Here is a 20,764-nt window from a genome sequence, read left to right as displayed (position 1 = left end):
AGATATACCTCAAGAATTACGGAAAACCCTATGGTGTTTGGATATGATAACTATCATGTATTCATCGTAAAGGTGGGTGTGGTAGGCTGAGTATTTGACCCTTAGGGCTTGGCAACTGATTGTGGCCTCTCTCACTTGATGATCAGGTTAAGGAGGAGGATGGAATAGTGGATAAAAATGAATGGGTGGTGATGGGGTAGTGAACAAAAGGGGAGAAAAGTTGTGGTGGTAGGGCAGAAAATGGGATGGAGATTTTTTTGTCAATTAGGGTTTTATTTGGGCCAAGTGGGCTCATTCACCTTGTTCTTTTTTATTTTCACATTGCCACCTACTCCTTTCCCTTGTCCTGCCCTCCCCCTCTTGTATGCTAGGAGGCAATTCTTTTGGACCATTTTACAACACTATGACAAGATTGAGAGAACAATTAATTAAACAATTTTGAGCATCTCTAATTCTACTAACATGTTATTTCATTGTGAAATTTTACAGCAATAATCAAACGGTGAGGCTATAAGTGTGGTGTGGGTTCAGAAGGCCCACCAGAAAGTGCGTTCTATAAAATTTCTTGATAAAACTATGTCCATACCCACTAGTGCCAGAATCAATTATTGGTTTTAAAGTGTAGAAATCCTTTGTATGGGTTGCATACTTAGTTGCAAGCAAGCCAGTCTTTTATGTATGCAGGCATGCAACTATATAATATTTATTCCTCCAATTCCTGGACGGTGAGGTTGCCATATTTACATTTGACATTTCATAAAAAGGCTTCTTACTATATGCAGAATACTTTATTGCATTGGAAACATTCAGTAGCAAATGCATTTTTTGTTTCTGTATTTAATTTTGGCAAGATTTTTCATTTTATTGTAAACTTGAACTTGCTTGCTTTGGTGTGAATGATGAATGTGTTTTCTACACTCAAACTTAGGGCAAGCTAATTACTTAACAACCATGTCATTTTAAATCATATTTTCAAAAGTTTAACAACCATGTCATTTTAGAACCATGCGACCCTACCATTATGGAAATGTAGTAGTTTTATTTTAAAATTTTAGAGATTTCAGGACTACATATGTCCTAGAATCAACAAAGGCTACCATAATGTAACCACTAGTCATGATGCCATATAAATTTTTTAGAGATTGGAAATATTCACAAGCAAATGCATTGTTTGTTTCCATAGTTTGGCAAGATGTTTCATTTTGTTTGTAAACTTGAACTCGCTTGCTTTTGGTGTGAATGAAGAATGTGTTTTCTACACTCAAACTTAAAGCAAGCTAATTACATAGTGTGGCATAATAGAGTGCACATGGTAAATCGTATTCCCAAAAATATAACAACCATGTCATTGAGCTATTATAGTAGCAGCTACCGGTTTTGATAGTTGTTTGCTGTAAATAACATTTTCCCACTCTTCTATTTAATAAAAGCATGCATCCTTATCACAAACATCCTCTTCTATCATACTTTATGGACTAACTCTTTAAGTTTCAAGTATTTAATTGAGATAAGTTTCTTATTGTTGTGATATAATTAACAAGTAATTATGTTTATTTTTTATCTGACAGAGGAAACGAGGATCTGAAGATTATGGTGTCATATACGCTGTTATGTGCTGCGAATGTGATAAATGGCGTTTGATTCCAACAAAAGAAGAATATGAAACTATTCATCAAGACTTCACCAAGAATCCTTGATACTGTAGTAGAAACCCTAATAGGTCATGCAACCACCCATAAGATATTCACTGTGACACTAGTCGTTTTTGGGTCTTGGATAGGCCTAACATTCCAAAGCCTCCGCCAGAGATTGAGAGACAAGTGACCATGAGGAACAATTTCTCTAAAATGGATGTTTACTATGCAACCCCGAAGTGAAGAGGTTTAACCTTGAAGTGAAGAGGTTTCTCAACAAGAATCCAGAGTATAGATCCACCTTCTTAGCTTCAAGCTTCAACTTTGCAACTCCCAAGATTGTTAAAGAGATTGTCTTAGATAGTGCTATTTGGAGGGTTGCCAAGGCTACAAGGGCAAGGCCTATATAGCTAGACATGCTTGACAGATTCTCCGGGTAGCAGATAACTACTATGGAAACCCTAAACTATGTTGGCACCATGCTTCATTAGGTGATGCCAAGCTCAGGATGATTATACACTCCTCATAGGTGTTTATCCTATGTTTTATAGTTTTGATGTCGTTATGTACATATTAGCGCGTTGAGACTTTTCCTTCTATGCTTTAATTCTAGAATACCATGTGGTGCCAAAACTATATTAAAAATTTCTTTCTCATAGTTATGAACATATACTTAACTAACTCTAGTTTTCCTTACCAAAATAGCATATCTCATATTTTTGTCAATTATTATAAATATGCACGCGTGTGGCCATCCCATAAGAATCTAGAAAGCAAAATATGACATAAATGTTGTTCAAACGAGGGTATTGAAACTATAATTTGTTGAAGTCCTTATATATTTGTGTTTAAGTGGAAAGCCAGTGATATACTTTATGGTTAAAAGCGATGCATTTGGTTTTTAGATGTTATTTCTTCATCTTATTCCGAGAAGTGGGGGATCACTCTTTTTTTTTCTGAATGGATTATGATCATATTCTCATTATAACTATTTCAAATAAAAGATGATACTTCACGATGATTAAGTCAGATAAAAGGTCCAATTCATCGCCAATAAAAAGTTTAACAAATGCACATCTAAATGTAAAAACCATTTCGTTTTCAATTGATCCAAACGCCTATCAAATGAAATTTAGTACTTTCCTATTGCTTTTTATTTGCCATCTTCTCAATAGCATATTGCCTAAACCAATTGTGCTCTGGCACTTTTTAGCACCAACTTATCTGGTACGCTTCGACAGCTAGCATCATATATATTACTTTACCTAGGCATGAACCCATCAATGGCACCTTTAAAATACCATGAGCTATCATAAACCATGCCCGGCTGCTCTCTAAGAGTATTTAGGATTCGTTCCATTTACAATCATAGTTAATATAATCTAGAACCGTGTCAGATTAGTTCAGCTGGAAAAACTAGAACCGAAGTCTAGCCTAGCCAGGTTCGGTTCAAGTAAAGGATCATTTCTTGCATTGAACCAGAGAATATACGATCTCACTAGTGGTTTTTACATTTACTCATGGAAACTCTATGAAACCAATATCATAGTCATGTAAGCATGAGGAATGTGTCCATGTGACGGCATGAGAAGGGTTGGTACATAAAGGAATAATAAAAAAGTAGATGTTTTATGGGATTCAATCTTAGGTCTCCAAGAAGGGAGAGAATGCCTTTGCCACTCAATCACATTGCCTTTTGTGTTTTATACACAATTTGTATTACTAAGGTATCTTTTGGACTCCATACCTCAAATGTTTGATGTACATCATGTACTACTGAAGGCTGTTGGTTCATAGTTACGGTTGGACCAATGAACTATGAACCAAGAGCCTCCTAGGTTCATTATCTGGTCTGGTTAAATAACTATATTCGTGGTATATCATAAAGACCTAAGTGCATGGATACAAGCGTGAGCTGACCAACACATTAAAATGCAGGAATCTAAGGATAAAGTATCACCTCTTATATTAAGTTTAAGGGCCTTGTCGAAGAAAAGGTACACCTATGAATAATAAGAAATAACACAAGGTGTGGAGGTGATCATATATGGGACAATAAAGGTAAATGAGTTAAGGAAGGGGATTGCCACTTACACGGATCAAGTGGTGACACAGTGAGCCTAAAAGGAAGAAGATACTTGTGTGATCAAACTTTCTAATCTCAAAACCAGGTGTAGATCGACTTTTGAATATCTTGGACTAGTGCAAGCTACAATTGGTGATTTTTATCACTGGATTTTGTCTAGATGCCCTGGAAGCCACACAAGTGGCGTATGGTACTATCAACAGCCTTAGGAGGTATTTGACGTATAGGGAGACGCGTGTGTTAGATTGAACAAAAGTTCCAGAGTTTTTTCTCTCCAAAACTACATAAATATTTTTACAATCAGATCGTTATCATTACTACTACCTCTGATCGGCCATTTAGTTTTTTTATAAGTCAAATATTTCTAACTTTGACCATCAATAACCGAAAATCATATAGATTGTCAATATAAGATTTATATAACTAGATTTATTATGAAAAATAATTTAATAATATATAACTCTTTCTATTATAAATAATTTATATGTACATATATTATTAATTAAAATATCATATTAGAGACGATGTTAATATCCTCATAATTTTATATTTAGGATCACAATGATAAGACTATTGTATGAATCAGCAAAAAATCACAGGCTCCAAGGGAAAAACCCTCCCATCCAGAAAAACTCCTTCGGCATTTCTAGGATATATATATATATATATATATATATATATATATATATATATATATATATATATATATATATGACACACACATACGGCGAGGCTATTCTGCGTCTATACGCAACTACTATTCACGCTGCGCACATCCTGCAACCACCAGTTACAATCCAAAGAATTACGAGTTACAACTTGTTACATAGAACAGTTATAACTCTGAGTTACAACTCGACCTCCAACATGCACAAAACAACATGAGCCAGCCAACTAGCTTGTGCCACGTCACCCATAATCCACACGCTAGAGCATTGCATGCGGAGAATCTTTTGTTGATTCGAATTGTTAAAATGCAATATCTCTAGAACCATAGATCCGATTTTTGATCCGTTTGATGCATATTATTGGAAAAAATATGCTTAACAAAATAAGATCCATCTAGACTATATTTTTACGAAGTTTTAGAATCATAAAGGAGTTACGTCTATATAGTTACAACATGGTGAATATCGCAGTTACAACATGGTGAATATCGCAGTTATAACATGGCGAACTGCAGTGTTCTCTGGTGATGATAGACACTTTAGTTACAACATGATGAACTCTTTAGTTACAACATTCTGAACACTACAGTTGCAATATGGTCAAGCAGTACAGTTGCAACATGAAAAAATAAAATCAAATTAATTGCATCATGTAGTTAAAAATAGTTACAATATGATGAATACTACACTTACAATACGGTAGACAATCTAGTTACAACATGCATATAGTTGTAACCGCTCTGCCTATGGTTGCAACTAATAGTTGTAACCGCTTTATCTGTAGTTGTAATACAGTATACGGCGAGTTGCAACTCGTGAGTTGCTATTTTGTGATATATATATATATATATATATTAACCATTTTTGGATTTTTGAGACTTGCATAGAAACAGGACAAAAATGATTTTGCTATTTCTCAGCTGTATTGTCGGTATCCCCTTTTTAATAAGGAATTTTTTGTGTGACTTCATGTTGGGTTGAGTATTTAAGTTACGATATTATAGTTATTTTTCAATTGAGACTTATATCATTACGTGGTCTATTTGTGTATGTTATTTTGTTAGTATAAATTAATTATACGGTGCGTCGATAATTGAAGTTATAATTTTACGGGTCGATATTTCGGGTTTAAATTATCGGTTTGCTACCGATATTGAGGTGTTTTCGTTTAAATTAGTTTATTTTTTAATCTGACATTTTTAAATTCGTATCTGTTTCTAACTATTCTATTTTTTTAATTTTGTTTTATATAAAATATGAAAATAAAAACGGTTAGAGTTTTGCGGATCATTCCGGTCCTTTTTCATCGGGCACTTCCGTCCCTCTTTAACCTCTTATCACCCGGACCACCGACCGCGATCTCCCCTGATCCCCTCCCAAGTCCCAACACCCTCCATCACCCTATACAGCATCGACGCCATCGCCGGTGGCTCCTCCGGCCTACCTCGCCGCCGGCATGGCCTCCTCGCCAGCGCCGGGTTCGCCCCCCTCCATCGGCTCCCAGGTTTGCCCTGCCTCGTACTGATCACTGGTACCCTTGTTTGGTTGATTGCCGCAGCTTTGGTTTCTCCCCCCAATCTGCTTGGCCCGCTTGTCGATGTGGGTGGGTTTTTGGTATCGGCTGCATCATGATCAGGTGTTGATTTGGTAGATATTAGTGATTTGGTGGCATATGGTCGTTTGGTTTCGAAAGATTTGGGTAGATTTTGCTCGAGATTGTAGTATGCACATTTCTGATGCAAAAAATGTTGCGCTGCAGCATTAGCTTAAACAATATTAGGGACCTCGGGTTCGGTCGATGCACACATGGGTTCTTCCGCCAGATAACAATTTGACGAAAAAAAATCTTATGGAAAAATTGATTCTACAACAGCCCAAAGTCTCAGCTTTAAAGGCTGTATAACCAAAATAACTGTTAGTTCGAAGCACAGTTTTTATTACATTAGTGGATACAGATGAGAAGTCTGGCTTTTAACGGGCTTGACATATCTTTTAGGCTGAATTTACATTTGTTACTGCAGTAATTAAAGGCATTTGGTTTGATTTGGTGCATATGGTAGCTGCATACACCTAAGACTGTATGCCCGTTACAGGGAGGTTAGGAGCTCCAAAGAACAACAAATTAGTTTATGTTATTCTTTGAATTGAGGCTTGGAACCAAAGAAAGTATGAACAGAAGCACGAGAAATCTGTCCAATAGCACTTGCTCATCTTGTCAAATAAGCCAAGTGACACGGAGTCTGAATCATTTTGGGCAAGTGATGAAGATCCATGTGTCCCTGACATTGCAGGGATGTTAGCTGTTTTTCAGACAATAATATACGTTCTAGAACCAAACTGCATTACTTACGAGCAGTAGTGTGTCTACATAAAAGTAGTGGCATTAGTCAGCCAAAAATAGCTTTTTTGAGCTATCCTGAGGGCAACAGTATAGCAAATCGCTATCTCTAGATAAGATAACGATAAAAAGGGTTGTTTTAGGTGCTGCGGAGGACAATGTTATAGGATATTGCTATCGTACTAACTTTATCTTGGCTAAAGGCAACTGTCGCCATGGAACTAAAATATAATTTTGCAACAGATTCATCATTTGTTTAATATTTCCCTTTCTTTCATCTTCATAAATTTGGAATGCACTTTTCGGTTAGATTAGAGGAGTGACTACCGTCCTATGCTGCATGCATTTGTACCTATACACTCCAAGCACATTTTCTGTCATCCACTGCTAATCTACAAATGGGAGTAGGGAGAGTGGAATAGATTTTAGGGGGATGAGAATAATGGGAAACTTGGTAGTTAAAAGTTGTTTGTACCATAGTTATTTACATTACTGTTGTCTATGAAGCTATTTTACTTTTCTTCTGTGCAGACTTTGAAGAAACTGTGGAATTCCACACTCTTTTAAATTGGATTTTTAGTATTCTTTTGCTGCAGTTACTTCTATGTAACAGAACATGACTTATGTATAACAATATGCAAAAGTTGCTATAAACAATATGCAAAGTAGGATGGTCAAGAACAAAAAAGCCCTTTTATGCACTGTAGTGGAAATTTTCGGTCTTATTGCATCGGCAGTTTTCATTTTTGTAATGTGTTTGCTGGAAAGATGTTTCATTATTCTACTTCACAAAAGATTCATGTCACTAACGTCCCTCTTCAATTTGTTCTTGCTATAATCTATACTTTCATGTTTCAAATACCCTTCTGTTTTGATAGAGAAAACGAGGTTCCACCAAAGATTCTGTTGGCTTGTATGCGGTCCAATGTTGTGAATGTTACAAGTGGCGTATGATTCCAACTAAAGAAGAATTTGAGACAATTCGTGAGAACTTCACTGAGGAACCGTGGTTCTGCAGTAGAAGACGAGACTGTTCCTGTGAAGAGCCTGCTGACATTGAGTATGACAGAAGCCGCATCTGGGTCATCGACAAGCCCAACATACCAAAGCCTCCACCAGAAACTGAGAGATTAGTGGTTATGAGGCGTGATTACTCTAAAATGGATACCTACTATGTCATGCCAAATGGGAAGCGTGCAAGGTGTGCTGGGGATGTAGATAAGTTTCTGGAGGCACATCCAGAGTACAAAGATCGCATATCAGTTTCAAGCTTCAGCTTTGCACCTCCCAAGATTGTTGAGGAGACTGTTTCTCACAACTCTGCGTGGAAGGCTGCCAAGGCCAAGAAGCAGGACAAGGCAGACGCTTCAAGTGGACAAAAGGGATCAAAACTCTAAACCGTGCCTGCTCTATGTTTAGGTGATCATCATGCATTCCTACCTACCTCTACTTAAGTCTGTTTTATTGTAGCGACTTTGCTCTGTGTGCTCTGATGCACCTGAACCTCTTCCTCTGATGTGTCAATTCCCGGGAAAACTCTGAGATGGTTGATAAGTGCTGTAGGACTGTAGTTATTTCCCTAATTAACAGCTTGTGCTATAGGCATCCGTCAGTTATGTGCTTCCTTACTGCAGCATCTCCCAGTTTTGTTCGTAAGTACATGCATGGACTTCTCACTAGCTAGCTGCAGCATAGTAGATAGTAGATCAATGCTGTCCGTGTCCAAGCTAGGGCATTCCTACCAAAATAATCATGTGCCATTTGATTTCATCCAGTATGACACTCATTTCTTCTAGCATTACAAAACCTCTAGATGGCAGTGCTCATCACGCATCTGTAGAATTTAACACGCCTCATATAGTATAGTATAACATATAGAAGATATCAAGAAAGTAACGGATCAGTAGCATTCAGTAACATTACATGAAGACTAGCTGAGTTTGCCGGACCTGATGATAACATTTCATAGAGTCCTCTCAACGATGTTGATGGTGCACTGGTCGCCTTCTCTGTTGTCCCGGCAGAACTCCTTCCAGCCTGACTGGAGGTAGCAGTAGGTGTTGGCCGTCCTGAACGTCGCCTTCCATGATCTCTTGCTCTGAGCCGATGTTTTCAGTGCATTGTGAATTAGAGTTGCATGAGGCTTTAGCAACAAATCAGGAAGCATTCTGGTATGAAGAATTCCCTAGGTGCAGTTAGAAGTGCTCTGTATTCTTCATGTTGGAATGCTCACGAAATTGTGTTTCAGTGCACGGGCTGTAATGATCGTCGTGGTCAAATGCACTGGCATGGGATGTGCCTTCTTTTTATGCACAGAAGTCGGAGAGCATTCTGTTTTCTTCTCACCTGCATGATTGGCTTGCTCTCTGGCGCATTTCCTCTTTCAAACGATAGAGAGTAAATTTAAAAAAAAATGTAACTATTTTAACATATGTTATAGAAAATTATAACTTCTGATGGCTATTTTAAAAACCTATAACTACTTTCATACATATTATAAAAAAACTATAATTTCTTTACTGTGGATTTATCTATCATCCTCTGTGGTATGTAATAAGAGAATCTACTGTTACCAAAGGATGACATGTGGGTCTTCGGGGAGAAAATTGTTTTTTTTAATATGTATCAAAATAGTTATAGTTTTTAGAAATAAATACTAGACGTTGTAGTTGTTTATAAAATGTGTTAAAATAGTTATAGATTTTTAAAATTTACTCAACGATAGATAATACTTTAGGCTGAACAATCGAACAAAAGGTGTGAAAGGTGTGAAAAAGAAGGCGCAATCGTATATAAACGATTGGAAATGATCTCCACATATTCAAGCTTCTGATCAGTGAAATTGCTTACCTGCGAGTGGTTTTTTTTTTTTTTTTGAGCATGTTACCTGCGTGTGGTTGATCACCTGGGGTTTTCTCACCGGCGACATCTCCTGAAATTGCTGTGCCGTAGTACTCTTTCTGGCACCCGCTTGGCTCGAACACTTTCACAGTGAACACCATGTTCCCTTCGTACCTGAACAGCAGGAGGTGGCCTTCAGAGAAACTCTGCCCAGCCATTCCCAAAGAAGGCATGGGATCGATCGCGTTCTAGCCTGATGCGACAAAACTTGCCGAAGGGGCTGAAGACCATGGCCTCTTGCCTGGCATCGTCTCGCGCCATATGATTTCGCACAAACCGTGGAGGGATTGGCTGCAAGCACATTGAACCAGAACATGGAGTAAGCAAACATGAGAAATTGTTTGAGGCAGAAGTGTGGTTCTAGCGGACCATCTTCCTGGAGAATTCACGGAGGAAAATTCTGATGAACTGCGGCCTCGGCGCCTCGCTAACATGTTCTTGCGGGTCAAATCTGCGCAAGAAGTACAAAGTTAGTGCAGGGACTGCAAGATTCTTTAGCCAAAAGTTATGGTCTTGTTGAGGATCATTGTTGCATCAACACTAGCAAATTACTACCACTTGAATAGTTTGACGCCAAGTTTCGAATGGGATGAGTTTGTGCTGGTTCAGTTCCCTGTGTGAGTACCTGTGCACGGAGCGCAGAGTTCCCTGCGGCACAGGCTGGTGTCGAACGCCTTGACGGAGAGCACCCCGCGGCCCTCGTGTCTGAACACGGCGAACCACCCGACGCCGATGCCGTGCGCGCGCGCGAACTCCGCCCACCCGCGCGCCAGGAATGCCTCCTCCTTGCCGCCGCGCCGCACTTCCACGCGCCACACTCTGCCGAGCGCGCCCACCACGAGCACCGCGCCGTCGCTGTCTCCGATCACCCGGGAGACTTTGCTCGGCACACGCTGCGAACGTGCGTGCCGTCACACATTGCATGGCGATCGAAAGGGAGCAAGGGATCAACTGACTCGTGTACTTGGCTGACGGGAGCGCCGCGCCGGCGTGGTTTGGAGGCTTTCCAGATCCTGCAGGCAGCAAGGGAGCAGCACCTTGAAGAACTCACGCCTTTCGAGGTGGTCGACACCGCGCGCCATGGAAGCGAGACGCTCCGGCCGGCGATGGGGCTAGCACTGATGGCCAATGTGGCACGGATCCAAATCAGAGAGGAACAGTAAAATGGGAGAATGCAAACAGTACCGTTCATTTACTGTAGCAAAAGGACTATAGTAGATCAGTCGGTTTACTATAACAATTTTGTTGTTCATGTTACACTGTAGTATAAAATTCGATCCATCCATCTGAAATCCAACGATCCACATCGATTTGAAGTCATTAACTTCATCGATCGGTGAAGTCAGAGGATCCTCTTCCATATTGCACTTGATGAGTAAAAAACTCACACTTCCGCTTCAGGACAATCCTAGGAGGAGATGACCATCCGACTTCCCAAGAGTTGAAGGATTCGAGAGGACTAAGTTCGTACACCTTCTATTTTTGGATTTTAGAGAAAAAGCCGTGTTAAATGGTAAGATTAGCAGATAATCAGTAAGCGTATTTTGAGAATGAACTGTACAATCTGGAGAAATAGAATATACTTTTCACAGGATTCTCCAGGAAGCAGATTATGCAGAACCACAGGTTGTGCCAAACAGGGCCTAAAGCATGTTTGGTACAACTCCAGTTCTAAGGATTCGTGGAGCTAGAGATGTGGATACATCTAGGATATTTGGGTGAGCCATTTTATTTTTATTTTAATCTAAAACTAAAAATTTAAATCACTTTATCTTAACCTACATACTAGATCTGAAATGGGACGAAGAGATGGAGGTCTGCCAAACATGACTTAAATGTCTAAAAGACCAAGTGTCAATGGGAATTTCCCGTGTTGTCTAGTACATTAATTAAGAAGCAAAATTTTCCTTTCTTTTATTAGAGTAATTAGCAAGGTGGCTCATACTAATAGCGTTGATAGCCTTATTGTAATATTTTTTCATGATAATTTTTAATTAAAAATTAATCTCTCTAGCTTTTTTTAATGAGATTAATGTCCTTTAGCTACATAACACATAGAATTAGAAGAAGAGATAAATTATATTAGTGGAGGAGAAAATTATTTATGCTCTAAACTTGTACCTGAATGGTATGCCTACCAAAATCATATGTCAGGTGTAGATAGCTCAACCAAAATCAGAATAGATTTGACTTGTATGTGTGTTGTGTCTTGCTTGATGCGATGATCTTAAGCTACATGATATTTCTCAATCTATTATCTTAGTAAGAGTTTTTTTAGAATTTATTTTTTATTATAAATTTTAGCTATTGATTAATTATGTTTTATATAGACTCTTTATTTAGATATTTGATTTTATAATAATTTGATTTTTTCTAAGACTATTGATATGGATCCATTTTTTTTTCTATTTTAACCCCAATTTTAATTATTATTTATTTTATTTTATTTGGATTCTTCATTTAGATATTTTGCTTCTCAAACCGTATAGAAATCGAACTGCTAATTTTTCATAATTTTTAATTTCAAATTTAGTTATTTATTAATCATATTAGATATGAATTTTTTGGTTTAATCTAGACCATTAGATATCATTTTTTGGTTTAGTTGTCTATATCATTTTTTTTATAATTAATGTGGTAATTTTACGACCTTTAGAGTGAATATAATAGCTCCTTTTAACACTCAAATAGCAATATAATAGATGAGGTGCACGAAGTATTTTTAGTGTGGAAAGTAGTCAAATTTGTGACCTTAGGATGTGCTTCAAGATCCTCGCGGAGCCACCTGCTTCGAGGTTGGCACTTCCTCTTGTTGGAAAACCTCACCTAAGTTCCCGGTCATACATCTTTATTTTCTCATTTACATAGGTGATACTTCATCTACACTTTTTTTTATCATTGTAGATATCAACGAAGCCATTATTTTTTAAAGAAATGTTATTAACAGTTATTGAATATATTATCAACTGAGAGTATTTTCATGATAAATCTAATAATAACATTTTTATCTGATAGATTTTAATATGTTTTATGATTCAGTGGTTAAAGCTTTTAAAGTTTAACTACATATATTTTTAAATAACATCTATTTGAGAATGAAAAGCAGCGGACTCCTGCGAGTTTCACTGTGGTGGTGTGAAAGAGAAACATAGTTTTTGAAGGGTGGGGAGGAGAGCAGAGGTACAACGTGCCTGTTGGGTGCAAGCACCGTCAGCCCATGTTGGCTCAATAGCCATCCTTTTCTTTTATTTAAATTATTTTTTCTTATACACTATAGTTAATTCCCTGCTCTGTTTCAGCTCTCGCTGTCAACACCCGCCGCCGCCGGGCTTCGGGCGGCTGGACACCTTCAGCGCTACATCGAGCTTCGCCGTAGTCGCTCGTGGCCGAGAAGGTTTGGATGGTGTCACGTTCCCCGCCGTCCGAGATCGCTGGGGGGCAGCGTGAAGCTGGAATCGTGTCGCTGAGAAGGACGAACACGGGAAGCACACGGGAGGAACCGTGGGGAAGAGGATTTCCAAGCTCAATAGAAGGTAGCAAATGTCTGTTCGTTTCGCTCAATTACAGCCCCTGGCTTATATGCCCGCTGCAGCCACACACAAACGGGCTAGCCCGCACACCACGCCTACATCTGGAGTTTTTTTTTATTTTTTAACATAAATAATTAAATACATGTATTTCAGAAGAAAATATTTGCAAGAATAGACCCTACCACTCTCTCATATGACGGTTAGGCTCTTACCGTTCCCAGGGGACGTTAGAGGTATAGTTTTGCAAATCTTTTCATCCAAAATACATTTATTTAATTATTTAGGTTAAAAAAATATAAAAAAACTCCCCCCACAGCTGCCCCGCAGCCCACCGCCTCAAGAGGCCTGACTCGGGTTCCTAACAGATGGCTCGACGCCCGAATTTCCCTTTCGCGCTTGACCGTGCGCTCCCGAAGTCATGGACGACGGGCTTTGTCGCGGCCTGCGGGCTGTCGGGGCACGTGGTCACGCGCGGGCAGAGGTAGGATGTGGGAGGCTCGCGTACTTTTTTATAATAGTTTGTGCTGGAAATTTGTTTATTTTTTTGATTTTTTTATGCTGAAAATTTTGTTTAAAAAAGTTTGTGCTGAAAATTTTATTAAAAAAATTTTATGCTGAAATTTTGTTCCAAAGTTTTCTTGTACAATTATTTTCTTAAAACTTTTAAGCTAATTTTTTCTCATTAACTTTTTTAAAAAACTTTTAAGTTAAACTTTTCTCATTATTTTTTTCTCAAATTTTTTAGTTAAACTTTTCTCGTTAATATTTTCTCAAAACGTTTTTTCCAAAACTTTTTCTTAAAACTTTTTCCTTAAAATTTGAGTCAAAATTCTAAAAGAGCCTAGACTTGCCCAATAATATCCGGAGACCAGCTACACCGAGCGCCCTCCCACATGGGCCTCGCGCGCGCCCGCGGCCTGCTCCCGAAGCAAGCAGGCTCGACGCTGGTTCCACCCTGCCCACGTGCGTCGCGTGGACGCTGGTTGTCACAGAGTTGCTGGTTCGCTTGCGCAGGCGCGCGCAAAATAGCCACGTCCCTCGACGCCTTCGGACCTCCACCGAGCATTGCGTGTCCACAGACTCGTCACCGTGGGCTTCGTGCGCCTCGTCGCCTTAAAACTGCACCCATCAGCTTAGAAATAAATACATCTCCATAGGGCCTGATGTGGCTACTTGCGAGCGAATCTCTGTACCAATCCAAATACGAGGGAAACTCGACTGAGATTTCCGCTGAGGTGCAGCAATTGAGTTAACGAAGAAAAAAATTACTCTGTAAAGAATTGCCATCACACAAGTCTTCTGGTGTCGTGTGGCAAGAAAAACCAACGCGTTGGGTCGAACCATATCGTCAGCGTTTTTTTTTTTTTTTTTTTGAGGATCAATATCGTCAGCGTTTCAGACTTTCAGGCTGTGAGAGGGGCAGCCACTACCAGCGGCAGGGTGTGAAGGCGGGAGGACCCTCCGTTCCCCATCCCTTCCCTTCCCCTCTCCTCTCCTCCCCTCCCTCTGCCCCGCGAAAACCTCAAGAACGATGCGTACGCTCAGCGGCGGCTGCGCGTTTGCCATCGCCAACTGCGCGTCTCTGCCCGTTGCTTCCGCCCTGCGGTCACCGTCGGCCACACTCTCCTGGAGAAGCGCAGGCTGCAGGAGGAGGAGTAGGCGGCAGCTCAGTTCAGCTCGCGCGAGCACGGATGATTCCGGTTCCGGTGACAGTGCCGGTGCTGTGGCGGCAGAGGCGTATACCGTGGGAGACAGCTTGCAACGGGAGGAAGGCGGCAGCGGAGAGGGAGGTGCTTCGGCTGAGTCGTCGGCTGGGAAGCAGCCGCCTCCCGTCAATCCCAAGATCGATAAGGAGCTCAAGAAGGTCAGTGGCCTCCTTTGCCCCCTAGGTTTAGTGAAGTATGATTCTAGAGTTCTGTGGGTTCTATAAGTTCGCGCGAAATTTCCTGACAGTTTAGTAACAAGAGCTCGCTTACAATTTTTAGTAGGAGAGGAGTAATTGGTATAGATGCTTTACCATCAATCCAGATTTTCCTTTCTAGGACAGTTGTGTAGAAGGGCTGACCATTTTGCATCTCTCCACTCAATTTATTAGTTGACTAGATTTGCACAAAGAAATGATCAAGGTTTTACTAATACAGCTGGCAGAATTCACCATTGTGTCAACTAATTTCACATTATGTGTGTGAATTGTGACGCTCCAGCTTGTGCAACACATTTGTAATGACTATACGTTTCTGATTGTAATTGCGATACGCTCCTGAACAGGCAGTTCAGAAGACTGCGGCAACCTTTGCACCGAGGGCGTCCACGAAAACAAAGAATCCTGCTGTCCCTGGATCTGCCCTGTACACTGTCTTTGAAGTTCAGGGATATGCCTCCATGCTGATGGGTGGAGCCCTTTCCTTCAATCTCGTGTTCCCATCAAATGAGCCGGACATCTGGAGGTTGATGGGAATGTGGTCCATTTGGATGTTCAGTAAGTAGAATTTTGCAATCTATGTTCTTAGTAAGAGTGTGATTTGCAATTTATTGATATGGTCTACTAGAACCTAATGTTTGTCTCTGTGTTACATCCTGAACTGCTCTTTCTATTTCGCACTCCAGAATAAAAGGTGATGGATTTGTGGTGTCACATGATCACATCTACCCTAGCCAAGACCTTTTGCAATATCAGTATATATTGTTTTCATTTGCATCTTGGTTTAATTTCTGCTAAATGAATTCCCATTATCTTTGATCTGTCTACCCATGCATCTCTAGATTAGCCTTAAATAACATTCCCATTAAATTCAACAATAATCCCTTTTTTATCAGATGCACTGCCTAGCATTTTATTGATGACGATGAGTGCTGCACATTACAATTTCCGATCTCTGAGGCAAGGAATAGTGTCTGATAAGCTAAAAACCTTATTGTTGGTGTACACCCAGCCTGTGTTCACTTTTGGTGATTGGCATACCAAGTGTTGCACAGAATGGTAAAAAAAATGTTTCTAAGAAAATTATAGATAATGCTTCAAGAAGAAACAACATTGTTTGCTTTCTACCGTGCTGTATATTTTATTTTGTTCTGCACAAACAAATTTGATGACTGCTAATCAGAGTGAAGTATCCTTCTCTTCCCATTGTGATCCTGCATTCTTGTTTGAATATGATTTGTCATATGAACCTGACCAAACTCTTGTGGCTTCCATATTCAAGTTATTAGACCATGAAATTGAATGCCCAATTTCAATCCATTATTCTCAATTCTGAGATATAATGAATTCAATTTGATTTAGTAATATCTGGAATATCATGCATTTGTAACTTAGCTTTTTTATTTCACAATAAAAACTTGGTTGGCAAGTTGACATTTGAATCTGAATTCACATGTAGGATATTAAAATCTGAGAACCATGTCTGTGGTCTGCTATGGACAGTCTTTGTACTATTTATTGAGTTAGATGCACTAATTAGTTCACTTCAAAAGCCCTTAGCTCTATGGAATGGACTAGAAGTAGGCTACAAATTTTCTTAATATAAAATTTACACATTCACTTATATCATCATTTTGGATCCGATCCTTTCTTGTATGGCCACAAATCCATCGCAACACACGCATCTCTGCTACATTTAACTGATGGACATTTCAGTATTATTATAAAATGAAAATTTCCTCAAGTTGATTTTGCAAGTTGCAGCAATTCAAAACTTTGCACCCTGTTTTCACATTACAAAAGTGGGCGATCAAGAAGATTGATAAGCTGAGGAGGAACTTTCTATTGAAAGGGGCCGAGGAAGCCAACGGCAGGCATTGCCCTGTTATTTGGAAGCGTGCTTGCCGGCCAAAAAGGATAGGAGGACTCGGCATCTTAGACCTAGACAGGTTTGGCAGAGCGTTGCGTCTCCGATGGTTACGGTTTGAGTGGATGGATGCCGACTGGCTGTGAGTGGGCACTACACCGCCGTGTGACGATATTGACAAGCAACTGTTCAGAACAAGCACACATATCACGCGCAGCAAAGTTTTGGCACTCACACTGGCTTAATGGTCAATCATCGAAGGAGATAGCACCAAGTCTCTTTAAGCTGCTTGGCGCAAGAACAACATAGAGCATGAGGATCTGGAAAATCACAATTGGCCAAGAGGGCTCATGAGGCCGTCTACAGCAGAGCAAATGTCCGAGTTCATTTTGTTATGTGATTTGGTCGAGCAAGTCCAACTGACGGACCAGCCAGACACTAATACATGGAAATGGACAGAGCATGGAGTCTACAATGCAAAGTTGGCATATCTGGTGCAGTTCCAGAGATCTTACAACATGTTCAACGCTAACGCAATATGAAAAGCGCATTCTGAGGGAAAACACAAGTTCTTCGCTTGGCTGCTCATTCAGTCCAAGATCAGCTCACTCTGCGCAACTGGCCCTGCAACACGACCTGCCCCTTGTGTGACCAAGAGCTGGAAACGGCGCTCCACCTTTGTCTGCAATGCAGCTTTGCCAGGGAGGTCTGGGAGCAGGTGCGCGCCTGTACAATGGTGTAGTTGCAGTCCCGCTGGCCGAGACAGTTTTGGAACGGTGGAATGCAGCAATGGAGCCAACCCCAGCAAAGCAATGGTGGAATGAAGAACAACAGCAGCGATCATGATGTATGCAGCATGGCATATTTGGAAGGAGTGCGATCAGAGAATTTTCAACAACAAAGCGATGCCACCGCTGCAAGTTTTCAAACAAGTCCAGGAGGACATTGCTCTGCGGAAGCTAGCCTGCGGGCGGCCGGAGATAGCATAGTTCCTTTGTATATTGTACATCGAGTTTTCTTAGTTTCCTATGTAATACATCACAATGCAATTCACTTGAACTTCTTCCTTCTTAAATGAAAGAGCAGTGCTCCTGCTTATGATTCAAAAGTTTAAAAGAACTTTGCACCCATGTTCTTGAAAATGCTTTGATTCATATTTGTTGCTTATTACTGCATAGAAACCTTTTCCTCAATATATTAACTGAGTGTTATCTACTTCTGCAGCTATACCTTCACTTCGGGCCCGTGACTGCTCAAACAAGGAGAAAGAGGCTCTCAACTACTTGTTTCTCCTGATCCCCCTGGTCAATGTTATTATTCCATTCTTCGTGAAATCCTTCGCTGTTGTCTGGTCAGCAGATACGCTTGCTTTCTTCGTGATGTATGCATGGAAGGTACTTTCTTATGCTAATGTTGTCCTCTCCTTCAGGATTCAGTTCTTAATATATCTTTAATCATATTCGTTCTGCACAGCTTGGATGGCTGCAAAGGTCAGAGTAAAGATCTTTTGTGTGCTTTCTTCGTGATGTATGCATGGAAGGTACTTTCTCATGTTAATTTTGTCCGCTCCTTCAGGATTCAGTTATTAATATATGGTTAATCATATTCGTTTGCACAGTTTGGATGGCTGGCTGCAAAGGTCAAAGTGAAGGTCTTTTGTGACTGAGAAAACAATTGATCCGCAAAGCTTTGCTGGTCTTTTGGAGGGGACCGCTAGATTAATTTATTTTCAAGATTTAGTGCATATAACCTTTTATATGTTGTGTATAAGCATGGAGTATGAAAAAACAGGCTTTTGACTTTTATGTGATAACTAGATGTACCTGAAGTCCCAGATTTTTTTTTTTTTTTGTTGACTAAGAACTAGGCAGCTCTAGATGGGTTATGATTTCCCAACAGATGTTCTCCTGGATACTATCTGTTCTTATTCTGAAAAAAAAAGTGTACCAAATGGAATCAAATGAAGCAGATGCGCAGCTTCAAAACATTTGTATGGTTGAAGTCAGCTTTGAGATTTTGAGGTATATATTAGCATGGAGGAATACCATGTTGTGGATGGTGGATGCTGGCTGGACCTTGGGCACGGTCGGTGTCGTCGTCCGCGGGCGGTAGTGGGTCGCCAACCCATTGCACCCCTCAAACGCAGCCTGCCAGCAACTCTCGACGGTCGCTGCCTAAACTGCCTGTTTTGGATGCACCGATGGGCGAAATGTCGTCTTCCGCCAAGGTGCTTTTGCTGTAGGGGGTTTCGGCACCACGCCAGGGGCTGCAAGCGTTCGCGAGGTAGCTCCTCCGATACAGTAGGGTCCGACCGTCATCAGTTTCGTCATGTCTCTTCCTCGGCAAGTTTAACATCGGTTGGACCAGCAGCCGGCTCTGACACACCGCCTCCTGCTTTCGGGCGTGGCCAACAAAGCTCTTAGGTAGGATCCATTCCCTCTGGGTCGGCAGCTATTGGGGATACTCCTCCTTGCTCCCCCCAAGGGCCTTGCTTGTTGCTTCTCCGCAGATCTCCAAGGAGATTGTTGTCCCCAGCCCTGCGTCGGCGCCAGAGCACTGCATTGTGCCTTGGTGTGTTGCCTTTTTCGAGGAGGAGTCAACTCCGTTGGGCGCTGTTGGCTTACGCTGATCACGCTAGGCGAGGTTTCCTGCCTTAGGACCTAACCAGTATCATCTCTGGTGCCTTCAGTGTCTCGGCGGAGGAGTTTAACATCTCCAGTTTCTACCATGATAGTTTCTTCATCGTTTGCCGTTCACAGTCCGCTCGAGATTCCATTCTCGTCGCCAGTGGTAGGCCCTTGCCGGTTGATGCTCGTTGGTTCTTTCGACCTTGGACGCGACTGGCATACGCGTCTAGCTAAAAAGATCAGAAGAGGACATGTAAAAGATATTATTAAATAGGGAAATTAGATGGTATTGGGTTGTAAGAAACCATGAAAGTTGAGTTTGATAACAAGAAGTTATCTCAACTGATTGGTAATACAAACTTTTCTTAGTTCTGGTTATCATCTAGGGTCTCTGTAGGGGAATTCTAGTGGGCATCAAGGGGGATGCTCTTGAAGTGGAGGACCACTGGGTAGGGGAGTTTTGTATCAAGGTAACCTTGAGAAATAGAAGGTCATATTTTAGATGGGACATGATTACAGTTTATGATCCTACCAATCATGATTTGTTCAATGACTTTATTAAGGAATTATAGGAAATTTATGATAAGGAGTCACTTCCTCTAGTTCTTGAGGGTGATTTTAATCTGATTAGATTCAAGGAGTATTTTAACACAGGTAATATTAACCCAATGCTGGTTGACTTGTTCAATAATTTTATTGACCTTAATCATCTCATTGAGTTGAAAAGGAAGGGGGGGGGGGGGGCTTTACTTGGACAAATAAATAGAGAAGGTTGGTTATGGTGAACTTGGCAGAGTGTTAGTTTCTTGTGATTGGGAAATTAAATTTTCCCTTAGTACTGTGACAAGTCTGATCAGGATTGGTTCAAATCATACTCTCATAGTGTTAGATTCAGGAGAAAAACATATGCCTAGATAAAAGTTTCTTTTAGAAACAGTGGCTGTTGTAGGTAAGTTTTAGAGATAAAGTCTTTCAAAAATGAGGTGAGTGGAATTAAACAATGTCAGAACAAATTTACTCATTGGATAAGTGGTATTTGGCATAGATTTGTGATATTAAAAAGAGAATAAAGAAAAATAATAATCATATGGATGAACTTGATCAGAGAGAAGAACATGCTAGTCTTAATGCTGAAGAATGGGATCTTAGATATAAGTTAGAAGAAGTGATGGAACACTTATATCTCATGTTC

General features: G+C 40.3%; 3 protein-coding genes across 3 annotated transcripts; 2 read left to right on the top strand and 1 right to left on the bottom strand.

Annotated features, from left to right (window-relative positions):
- Window positions 1-5,694: 5,694 nt before the first annotated feature.
- On the top strand, window positions 5,695-8,354 carry LOC133884214 (methyl-CpG-binding domain-containing protein 4-like). The gene is made up of 2 exons (XM_062323562.1): window positions 5,695-5,892; window positions 7,605-8,354. The coding sequence occupies exons 1-2, from the start codon at window positions 5,845-5,847 to the stop codon at window positions 8,121-8,123; spliced, it is 567 nt and encodes a 188-aa protein (XP_062179546.1). The 5' UTR covers window positions 5,695-5,844; the 3' UTR covers window positions 8,124-8,354.
- A 335-nt stretch (window positions 8,355-8,689) lies between these two features.
- Window positions 8,690-10,709, bottom strand: LOC133884066 (putative B3 domain-containing protein Os06g0632500). The gene is made up of 7 exons (XM_062323456.1): window positions 10,584-10,709; window positions 10,261-10,520; window positions 9,997-10,078; window positions 9,905-9,918; window positions 9,614-9,741; window positions 9,073-9,106; window positions 8,690-8,894 (listed from the first exon to the last, which is right to left on the bottom strand). The coding sequence occupies exons 1-7, from the start codon at window positions 10,707-10,709 to the stop codon at window positions 8,690-8,692; spliced, it is 849 nt and encodes a 282-aa protein (XP_062179440.1).
- Window positions 10,710-14,555: 3,846 nt separating this feature from the next.
- LOC133884213 (protein RESISTANCE TO PHYTOPHTHORA 1, chloroplastic) lies at window positions 14,556-18,932 on the top strand. Its single transcript, XM_062323561.1, has 5 exons — window positions 14,556-15,021; window positions 15,426-15,636; window positions 18,170-18,339; window positions 18,419-18,485; window positions 18,564-18,932. Exons 1-4 carry the CDS (start codon window positions 14,689-14,691, stop codon window positions 18,443-18,445), a joined length of 741 nt encoding a protein of 246 aa, XP_062179545.1. The 5' UTR covers window positions 14,556-14,688; the 3' UTR covers window positions 18,446-18,485; window positions 18,564-18,932.
- The last annotated feature ends 1,832 nt before the right edge of the window (window positions 18,933-20,764 follow it).

The sequence above is a fragment of the Phragmites australis genome, chromosome 11, assembly GCF_958298935.1.
Source record: "Phragmites australis chromosome 11, lpPhrAust1.1, whole genome shotgun sequence".
Lineage (NCBI taxonomy): Eukaryota > Viridiplantae > Streptophyta > Magnoliopsida > Poales > Poaceae > Phragmites > Phragmites australis.
The sequence above is the reverse complement of the archived record's forward strand: the minus strand, read 5'-3'. Positions and strand labels throughout refer to the sequence as shown.

Excerpts from the sequence above, each read along its gene's own strand:
- LOC133884214 (XM_062323562.1), top strand. The coding sequence starts at position 5,845 with ATGGCCTCCTCGCCAGCGCCGGGTTCGCCCCCCTCCATCGGCTCCCAG. Across the intron at positions 5,893-7,604 it reads CCCCCTCCATCGGCTCCCAG|AGAAAACGAGGTTCCACCAA; the intron begins GTTTGCCCTGCC and ends CTGTTTTGATAG.
- LOC133884066 (XM_062323456.1), bottom strand. The coding sequence starts at position 10,709 with ATGGCGCGCGGTGTCGACCACCTCGAAAGGCGTGAGTTCTTCAAGGTG. Across the intron at positions 10,079-10,260 it reads CGCAGGGAACTCTGCGCTCC|ATTTGACCCGCAAGAACATG; the intron begins GTGCACAGGTAC and ends CTTCTTGCGCAG. Across the intron at positions 8,895-9,072 it reads AGAGCAAGCCAATCATGCAG|AATGCTTCCTGATTTGTTGC; the intron begins GTGAGAAGAAAA and ends TCTTCATACCAG.
- LOC133884213 (XM_062323561.1), top strand. The coding sequence starts at position 14,689 with ATGCGTACGCTCAGCGGCGGCTGCGCGTTTGCCATCGCCAACTGCGCG. Across the intron at positions 15,022-15,425 it reads TCGATAAGGAGCTCAAGAAG|GCAGTTCAGAAGACTGCGGC; the intron begins GTCAGTGGCCTC and ends GCTCCTGAACAG. Across the intron at positions 15,637-18,169 it reads GTGGTCCATTTGGATGTTCA|CTATACCTTCACTTCGGGCC; the intron begins GTAAGTAGAATT and ends CTACTTCTGCAG.